This window comes from Oncorhynchus mykiss, chromosome 17 (genome assembly GCF_013265735.2).
Source record: "Oncorhynchus mykiss isolate Arlee chromosome 17, USDA_OmykA_1.1, whole genome shotgun sequence".
Classification (NCBI taxonomy): Eukaryota; Metazoa; Chordata; class Actinopteri; order Salmoniformes; family Salmonidae; genus Oncorhynchus; species Oncorhynchus mykiss.
Genome location: NC_048581.1, coordinates 68,589,782 through 68,600,402, shown reverse-complemented (window position 1 = coordinate 68,600,402; position 10,621 = coordinate 68,589,782). Strand labels below are relative to the sequence as shown.

Here is a 10,621-nt window from a genome sequence, read left to right as displayed (position 1 = left end):
TCTCTAGCTATCTCTCTCTCTAGCTGTCTCTCTCTCTCTAGCTGTCTCTCTCTCTAGCTGTCTCTCTCTCTCTAGCTGTCTCTCTCTCTCTAGCTGTCTCTCTCTCTCTAGCTGTCTCTCTCTCTCTAGCTGTCTCTCTCTCTAGCATTCTCGCTCTCTAGCTGTCAAGCTCTCTAGCTGTCTCTCGCTCTTTCTGTCTCTCGCTCTCTCTGTTCTCTATCCCTCCCTCTCAATTCAATTCAAAGGGCTATATTGGCATGGGAAACGTCTGTTTACATTGCCAAAGAAAATGGAATAGACAATAAACAAAAGGGAAATAAACAATCAGTAAACATTACACTAACAAAAGTTTTAAAAGAATATAAACACTTCAAATGTTATAATGACCTGCCACTGGCATTAAACAAAGCATGTGTGTCCATTCGCATCACCAACCACAGCTAATGAGTTGCAGTCTGTTTTGGAATGGGTGGCCAGTAATAAACTGGTCCTGAACATCTCTAAAACTTAGTGCATTGTATTTGGTACAGATAATTTCCTAAGTTCTAGCTGAATCTGGTAATGCATAGTGTGGCTGTTGAACAAGTTGAGCAGACTAAATTACTTGGCGTTACCTTAGATTGTAAACTGTCATTGTCAAAACATATAGATTCATTGGTTGTAAAGATGGAGAGCGGTTTGTCCGTAATAAAGAGATTTTTTTGACCACATTCCAAAAAGCAACCCCTGCAGGCTCTAGTTTTGTTTAATCTTGATTATTGTCCAGTCGTGTGGTCCAGTGCTGCAAGGAAAGACCTAGTTAAGCTACATCTGGCCCAGAACAGAGTGGCACGTCTTGCTCTTCATTGTAATCAGAGGGCTGATATAAATACTATCCATACCAGTCTCTCTTGGCTAAGAGTTGTGGAGAGACTGACTGCATCACTTCTTCTTTTTATAAGAAACATTGTGTTGAAAATCCCAAATAGTTTGCATAGACAACTTACACACAGCTCTGACACACACACTTACCCCACCAGACACGCCACCAGGGGTCTTTTCACAGTCCCCAAATCCAGAACAAATTCAAGAAAGCGTACAGTATTATATAGAGCCATTATTGTATGGAACTCCGTTCCATCTCATATTGCTCAAATGAACAGCAAACCTGGTTTAAAAAAACAGATAAAGAAACACCTCGCGGCACATCGCCTCTCCCCTACGTGACCTAGATAGTCTGCGTGTATGTATTGATATGTTGGCTACGTGTGCCTTTAAAAAAAAATGTATGCACTTCTGTCCTTGAGCTGTGTTTGTCGATTAATGTTCTGTATTGTTCTGTAACATGTTTCATGTTTTGTGTGGACCCCAGGAAGAGTAGGTCCTGCTTTTGCAACAACTAATGGGGATCCTAGTAAAATGCCAAATACCAAATATTATTGGTTATGTACAGTGTTGTAACAATGTGCAAATAGTTGAAGTCTCTCGCTCTCTCGCTCTCTCGCTCTCTCGCTCTCTCGCTCTCTCGATGATGATGTGCTGCAGCCCGGTCTGCTACTGTCTCAGCCCAGGTAACCAACATAGACAGTGTGCATTTCGCTAAAGATTGTGAGAAGTCAATCTGGAAGGCATTTCTCCTCCTTACATTTACACCATGGTTGAGGCATTGCATAGACATTGCTTCATACAGCTTTTATTTGTTTACAGTATGTTGACTGTTGGCCACATCTGTTTTAGCTTAAAGAGCTTGAAAACGCAGCCTCTATTCCTCTAGCCGTGTCAACATTTCTTCAGTAACGGTACATTGACTAGACTATACAGTGCATTCGGAAAGTATTCAGACCCCTTGACTTTTCCACATTTTGTTACATTACAGCCTTTTTTGAAATGGATTACATGCATTTTTCCCTCATCAATCTACACACAATACCCCATAACGGCAAAGTGAAAACAGGTTTTTAGAAATGTTTGCAAATCTATAAAACCTAAAAAACAGATAGTTTATTTAAATAAGCATTCAGACCCATTGCTGTGAGACTCGAAATTGAGCTCAGGTGCATCCTGTTTCCATTGATCCATCTTTGAGTTGGTTCTACAACTTGATTGGAGTCCACCTGTGATCAATTCAATTGACTGGACATGACTTGGAAATGCACACACCTGTCTATATAAGCTCCCACAGTTGACAGTGCACGTCAGAGGAAAAACCAAGCCATGAGGTTGAAGGAATTGTCCGTAGAGCTCCAAGACAGGATTATGTCGAGGCACAGATCTGGGGAAGGGTACCAAAAAATGTCTGCAGCATTGAAGGTGACCAAGAACCCGATGGTCACTCTGACAGAGCTCCAGAGTTCCTCTGTGGAAATGGGAGAACCTTCCAGAAGGATAACAGTCTCTGCAGCACTCCAGCAATCAGGCCTTTATGGTAAAGTGGACAGACAGAAGCCACTCCTCGGTAAAATGCACATGACAGTCCGCTTGGAGTTTGCCAAAAGGCACCTAAAGGACTGAGATCATGATAAACAAGATTCTCTGGTCTAATGAAAGTGCAGCATGGTGGTGGCAGCATCATGCTCTGGGCATGAGGAGAAAAAATTATTGAAACAATTTTAAATAGGGCTGTAAAGTAACAAAATGTGGAAAAAGTCAAGGGGTCTGAATATACTTTCCGAATGCACGGTACAAGGCAAATCTTCAATTAAATCATTCAAATGTTGACAGTGCAAAATAGATGAAGATCCCCATCTCTTTCCCTGTCCCTTCCTCTGACACACGCACACACACACACACACACACACACACACACACACACACACACACACACACACACACACACACACACACACACACACACACACACACACACACACACACACACACACACACACAATACCTTTAACCTTATAGCTATGTGACCATGTGCAGCTCAGCTGCTGTATTCTACCATCAGGCAACCCTCAGTGATGAGACAGACACTTTTTTGTCACACAGACATTGGCATATGCATTTACACACACACACACACACACACACACACACACACACACACACACACACACACACACACACACACACACACACACACACACACACACACACATACATACACACACACATACACACACACACACACACACACACACACACACACATACACATACACAGACATGTATCCAGTGCAACTCATGTCAACTACCAGTACGCTGTTGCATTCTTCCTTTTGCTTTATTGCTAGTGCGAAGAGAACCTTCTGTTCAGAATGTTACAATAAAGGTTACGTGAGCATGCCACAGTGTGGGGGTATTCAAAACCAGGTCATTCTTCCCCTCTAATCAGGGACTGATTTAGACCTGGGACACCAGGTGGTTATAAGGTAGAATATAAAACCATCAGGCTCCAGACATCTTAGGGTAAGAGGCAATTCATGCTTGATCCGAAAAGGTGGTCAGAGGGACCGTATGGATGGTGTGACGCAACTGCGGTGCTTCCGAAGGCATGCAGAGGCCAAATTGAGCTCCTTACCGCATCGCCGTGCGTCACCCAAATTTTGTAACAAAGCGGAGGGCTCCATATAGCTCCACATTGACATGATTGGTTGACAGTAGGTGAGGGCGAGAGGTCCTGTATAAGCACAAACTCACTTCCTTGACAACTTCCTGAAGTGCAAGAAGTATGAATGTCCTGACTTATGGCAGAGGCCGTATCATCGTAAATGCTGCACGGCCAATGCAGATGTCGGATTGACCATGCAGAGCCTTTAAGGTTTGAATACCCCTGTTATATACCTTTCTTAGTTGTTTTTTTCCATCCTGTGTATATGATGATGGATTTGACCAGGAGATGGCGCCATCAGACTTGCTCATATAATAAATGATACAGTGTGTGCGAATTATGTTTTGTCAATACTATACTTAATACTACAAAATGGCAACAAAATGATATGTATTTTAGGGAATATGTAATCATTACTCAATTAGAGATGCCATATGGTGATATAGAGAGTTAGTATTTATCTTATATTGTTTCCAATAATAACATTATCTGATGTAGCTAGAATGAAAAAATGGAATACAAATGCACTGAAATGTGGTTTTGCAGTAAGTCCAATCATTAGTCTACCACTTAATTGAGACTTTAGAAAATAATGGGTCCAGCCATGACACAATTCCTCTCTACCCAGGACTCTACAGTATTTTCCTCACTCAAAAGCTGTTTCTGCCAGCCTTGTTTTTTTCTCACAGACGATGGATCAATACATTTTTATGAAGTGCTCTCTGATACATGGCCATTTAATTGAAACACACTTTTTAGGCATTGATGAAAGATGCCTGTCATGCAGTGTACACCTCCCAGCCTAAGAACTAAACATTTGTAGCAATCTCAATGCTGGCATGAAAATTATTTATTGACTAGGGTACATTACTTTTTTGCAAATATGACTTTTATGTCAAATTGATTAGTGTGTGAGAAAAGGTTAGGTTGACTAACCACCTTGTTCTCACCTGAGATATGACTGGTTTATGAATATTGAAGAGGGCACCAGACAGGAGAATAACAAGCAATGAACAGTAAACTGCAGGTCTGACAGTCTACTGTAGATAAAAGACTGTCCATCTATCCAACAACACTGACTGTGATGGCTATTCTAATCCCTTCATTTCATAAACAATTCATTTCAACTACATTATAGCAGAATCTGTGTGTTTGTAAATGTGCACCTGCATAACTTATAATGCGAGTTAGAAAAAGTGAGATGAGCTATTGAGTCAGAAATATATATTTAAAAATGTGTGTATAGATAATTGGCTACGCTTTCCATTGACTGTTCTGCTGCTCAGGATCCAAAGAGACTCCATTTAGTATTATCTGCAGTTACAACGAAGAATGGAATTATTTTCCAAGATCTGCAGCGAGAGCAAGGTCTTGCTTTCCCTGGCTCAAACATACTGTAGCCAGGGCTATGGAGGGAGAAGACCGAGCTGAAGGACTATTAAAGCAGGCAGATTGTGGCTGTGGATTGAATCAAATAGGATTTACTTATGTTCCTATCAAGCAGGGGGAAAGCGCTCTCAGATTGTAGGGTTGTTGGGTTGTGATTAAAGTGCCACAGTGTTTCTTGTTGCTCTACTGTATTGTGAATCTATCCAGTCTGTTTCTGGCCAGCCATACATATGCCAAATAAGAGGACTCCCTGTCGGCTGCTCGTCTGTCTGTCTGTGGGTCGAGAAGGTGTGAGCTCTAATGATGCTCCCCAGTGTTTCTCAGGGAGGTGAGCTGGCTGCTAGTTGCTGGGTGAAGGCTCTCTGACAGACAAAGGAGTGAGGCTCTCTGACAGACAAAGGAGTGAGGCTCTCTGACAGGCAAAGGAGTGAGGCTCTCTGGCAGACAAAGGAGTGAGGCTCTCTGACAGACAAAGGAGTGAGGCTCTCTGACAGACAAAGGAGTGAGGCTCTCTGACAGGCAAAGGAGTGAGGCTCTCTGACAGACAAAGGAGTGAGGCTCTCTGACAGACAAAGGAGTGAGGCTCTCTGACAGACAAAGGAGTGAGGCTCTCTGACAGACAAAGGAGTGAGGCTCTCTGACAGACAAAGGAGTGAGGCTCTCTGACATGCAAAGGAGTGAGGCTCTCTGACAGGCAAAGGAGTGAGGCTCTCTGACAGACAAAGGAGTGAGGCTCTCTGACAGACAAAGGAGTGAGGCTCTCTGACAGACAAAGGAGTGAGACTCTCTGACAGACAAAGGAGTGAGGCTCTCTGACAGACAAAGGAGTGAGGCTCTCTGACAGACAAAGGAGTGAGGCTCTCTGACAGACAAAGGAGTGAGGCTGTCAGTTCTAAAGAACAGGTACATTATAGAGTCTTAAAGGTAAGATACCTCTCCCCAACTCCTTTACATAGAGCCCTATAGGGTTAGTATGAATAATGAATTACTCTTATGGTAAGTACCCTTAAGTGCCCCTCTATTGTACCTACATACTGTAGAATTGTATGCTGGCTGTAGGACAAGTGGTCAAGGACTATCTCCAATTTAAAAGTTTGTGGCTCCAATTTGATTCAAGCTATTTTCCCAAAATTTGGTTTCAGAGACTGAGAATTCAATCACTCTTCATTTGCTCAAATGATTTATCTTAGCTCAATAACATACCCAGGATCATTTTCTTAGAAAAAAGACAGACCTGAAGTTGGAATTTACTTTTCCAAACTCACTCTGTTGAAGACTTATTTCAGAGGTATAGAGACATCAGTAATAATGGAGATGGAGCTAAATCAATGTTAGCAATTACCCAGATTAATGAACAAGAGTAGGACAATATCCCGGAGATCATTGTCGACCTCGGACTTCAGACTGTGGAAGCCCTGTCCAGAGACAGGGCCCTGTCCGATACCAATTTACAACACTATTCAAGTTGCATGCTAATGCGGCCTAAGCACGGTGAGTAGAGTAGGCTACATGGCTGGGTTGTCTAGGGCTGCTTAAGCCGGCAGACAGATAAATCACCTCCCTAATAACAGCATCAGACATTGGCTCCAGTGTGAGAATGGGAACACAGAGTGGAGCGGCCATGAATTATGAAACATAAAATGCTTGAGTGGATAATCCACTGCATGTTAGCTTCATCGTGAGGATTGGGAGATGGGCCAGGTCGGCGTCAATGCCATCTATTCTGTTGGTTCAAAATATTGGCCAAAATAATATGCATATCTGTAAGCTACTAGTAACATCCTCAAGGCTCTCACATTCTAGCTATGACTCATTCATGCTAATTCAAAAACACATTATTGCTGTAAAAGAATCCAGACAAATGTGTTTCCTCAAGTTGACTTTTTAATGTATAGCAACAGTACAAAGTGAATCATTTGCTTGCAAAATAGGAGTGTTTTGTATGTACAATATTTATACAATAAAATATTGTTTTTAAAAAGGTTCCATGTTAAAATGTCTTACAGTTTATTGCACAACACATTTCTAAATGATCATCATCAAAACGTCACACAGGAAACAGTGTAGCTATAATAGTGGGAGGGAATATTTGTAACATTTCATTTTTTACACAAACAGGACATGACAGGTTTTTTCTTTTTTTCTTTAACCTCTTAGTTTTTTAAACTGTTTTACAATGACTGTAGAATAACGGAGATATCACCAGGAGTGTAATATAAATGTCTTCAATGCAGATAAAGATAAACACAAACCCTGGATTAAAGCCATCCTCTGGAGTGTCCAGTTTTATAATGACCATCTTTAAGATTGCACTCAATGAATGCAGCAGCAAACATTATGAGTCATTGAATATGTGAAAATCAAACCATTTAAATGGCTATTCTGTCATTTTGATCTCATTCTGTAATAACATTAATGGGACATTTAAAAGAATGATACAGACTACTTGATGCAACTGGAATCTTGAGTGTCCACCTTTAAAAGCATGCTATGCGGAAGCCTGAGGATTCTCAGAAAATATTACACAAAGATCTAATGTAATTCAAGTATCATGTTCAGTGTAAACAATGACTGATGGCTGAGAAGTCTCATTAACCAGGATGAAAATGATCTGGCCCACAGGAAGTAGTTAGCTGTCATTAATCTTCCAGCTCTATGGAATGATTCCCAAAGCAGCATTTGGCTTCTTTGGGTCACTGCTAATCTAGTTCTTCCCTCACTTCCCTCACGTCTGTCAGAGTGCCTTAATAACTTAGGACCGACCACCTTATGCAACAATTTTATATATAATTCCTACTTTGTCTACAGGGCATGTACGCCTAGTATGATAAACTTTTGGCACTAAGAGGTCAACAAACTGAAGTGATCATTTTAAATAAATTATATATTTGTAATGGCTTTCTATATAGATGTGTTCTGTTTATAATGTATTGAATTCTGATGAACTAATTAAATCAAATATGCTCTGCAGTATTTACACAATAGCATAAATAGATTTGCAGAAAGATTTTGGGCACCAGATTACCTCCACTCGCCATGCACCCAGTGTCCAGATTTAGGCACATGTTTACACAGGCAGTAGGCAGTGTAACTGTGTAACCATTGCTAAGGCAGATTTGGTTGGATCCAGCCCAAAGTATGCAAAAATGAATTGAACCCTCAACCTGTAATAATAGCGTTGTGTGTCTGGAAAGCTGAGTGTCAGGCAGAGAGGTACCCCCCCCCCCCCCCAAAAAAAAATGATGCTACCTTGGATGACATGGAGATTCAGGATAACATTTTACTGCCACCCAATCTCAGAGTAAATTCTAACTTTCATAGAGCCTTCATACGCTTTCATAGAGCCTTCATACGCTTTCATAGAGCCTTCATACACTTTCATAAAGCCTTCATACGCTTTCATAGAGCCTTCATACGCTTTCATAAAGCCTTCATACACTTTCATAAAGCCTTCATACACTTTCATAGAGCCTTCATACGCTTTCATAAAGCCTTCATACGCTTTCATAAAGCCTTCATACGCTTTCATAAAGGCTTATTAGACTTGTCCACTGAAGTGGAAATGCCAGTCCAAGGCCAAGGCTATCATATGTACGTCATTAGTTCATACTTAGAAACATGTATTTTGTTTTTGAAGTAAAAACAGACAATTATTTTGTCTTTGCCTCCACATGTGGTCTCATTGCAGCCAACAGAAAGAGAACAGCAGTACTTGGTGAATTTGCTTGTCTATCCATGTTCTTCCCTTGTTGAGCACTCAGGCGGAATTATTCTGCAGTTCCCTTTTACTTTACCTGCGGCTGTTGGGTGTGCTTGCTCTGCTGACAGCTGGTGGCCTGTGTCCTGGGCCTTGTCATGTCAGTGTGCCTCTGAGTACACACATCTGTATGTCTGTCTCAGCTCTCCACAGACATGGCTGCGATGATCTGCTCCACCTTGTAGGCCAGCCGCTGCTTCTGGGCCTGCTCATCCTGCTCCAGGGCCTCAATGATCTGACACACACACACACACACACACACACACACACACACACACACACACACACACACACACACACACACTCGACAAACACACACACACACACGACAAACACACACACACACATGACAAAAACACACACGACAAACACACACACACACACGACAAACATACACACACGCACAACAAACATACACACACGCACGACAAACATACACACACGCATGACAAACATACACACATGCACGACAAACATACACACACACACGACAAACATACACACACACACACACACACACACACACACACGCACACACACACACACACACACACACACGACAAACACACACACACACACACGACAAACACACACACACACGACAAACACACACACACACGACAAACACACACACACACGACAAACACACACACACACACACACACACACACACACACACACACACACACACACACATACATACACACACACACATGACAAACATACACACACACGACAAAGACACACACGACAAACACACACACACACACACACACACACACGACAAACATACACACACACATACACACACACACGACAAACACACACACACGACAAACACACACACACGCACACACACACACACACACACACACACACACGACAAATATACACACACACACACGACAAACATACACACACACACACACACGACAAACATGAAATCAGCAAAGCAGGCAGGGAAACACAAGGTTACTGTACTTTGTGCTGCAAATTCCCTCCTGTTACTACACATAGACAGGCTAAGGGATACTTTGATAATAGTTTGAATCTAGATGCATATGTTCTGAATGGCACCGTGCCCCCCTACTATAATGTGTAACGATATTGAAGTATAGGGCCTTACCTCTTGGCTGTACTTGCTGACGTAGGCGTAGATCTCGTGAAGGGCACTGAGCACATTGAACTCATTGGAGTGAAGGCGGGCCTGCTCGGCCAGGTAGGCATTCATGTCCTGGTCGCTGATGGCAGGCAAGCGGTTTATGTCTGCGTAGTACCTAGAGGGAGACAGACACACACTGTACTGTCGGCAGCCATCAAGGCTGGGGGTTAGAGCTGTTCTGTCAGCCCAAGTGTGACTGTAAGATATAAAGGTAGTCTGGCTAATAAAGTCTGTCTACCGCAGTCATTTCAGTGGGAAATAATAACTAAGAATCTAATTAATAACATCACAGTTGAGTGATGCAACTAACACACACACACACAGACACATACACACACACACACACACACACACACACACACACACACACACACACACACACACACACACACACACACACACACACACACACACACACACACACACACACACACACACACACACACACACACACACATCTCACCTCTCTACCCAGCTCTTGTAGTGGGGGATGTCCTTGGCGTAGAGTAGCTTGGTGGAGGGTGAGTCCTTGCCCAGGCGATGCTCTGAGGTAGAGCAGGAGTCCATGAAGGTCTGCGCCACAACAGACAGACAGGCATCTGTGATGCTGCTCTTGTGGATGTCAAACACAAACTGAGGGTTCTTGATCACATTCACCCAGAAGCGCAGAGGTAGGCTGGGGCAGAGAGAGGACGAGAAATACAATTTTCCAAACAGGCTACATATTAAGACAATCAGTATAAATTCATTATTTTGTGCCGTTGCTTTCAAGTAGCATATTA

General features: G+C 42.4%; 1 protein-coding gene across 1 annotated transcript in view; it reads right to left on the bottom strand.

The window, feature by feature from the left end:
* Positions 1–6,784: 6,784 nt before the first annotated feature.
* Positions 6,785–10,621, bottom strand: part of LOC110494461 (plexin-A2) — a 66,758-nt gene continuing 62,921 nt past the window's right edge. Inside the window, exons 30-32 of the mRNA XM_036950522.1 lie at positions 10,303–10,515; positions 9,804–9,954; positions 6,785–8,912 (exon numbers count right to left, since the gene is read on the bottom strand). Coding sequence (XP_036806417.1) covers positions 8,817–8,912; positions 9,804–9,954; positions 10,303–10,515 — 460 coding nt within the window. The 3' untranslated portion in view covers positions 6,785–8,816. The remainder of the gene's footprint in view (positions 8,913–9,803; positions 9,955–10,302; positions 10,516–10,621) is intronic.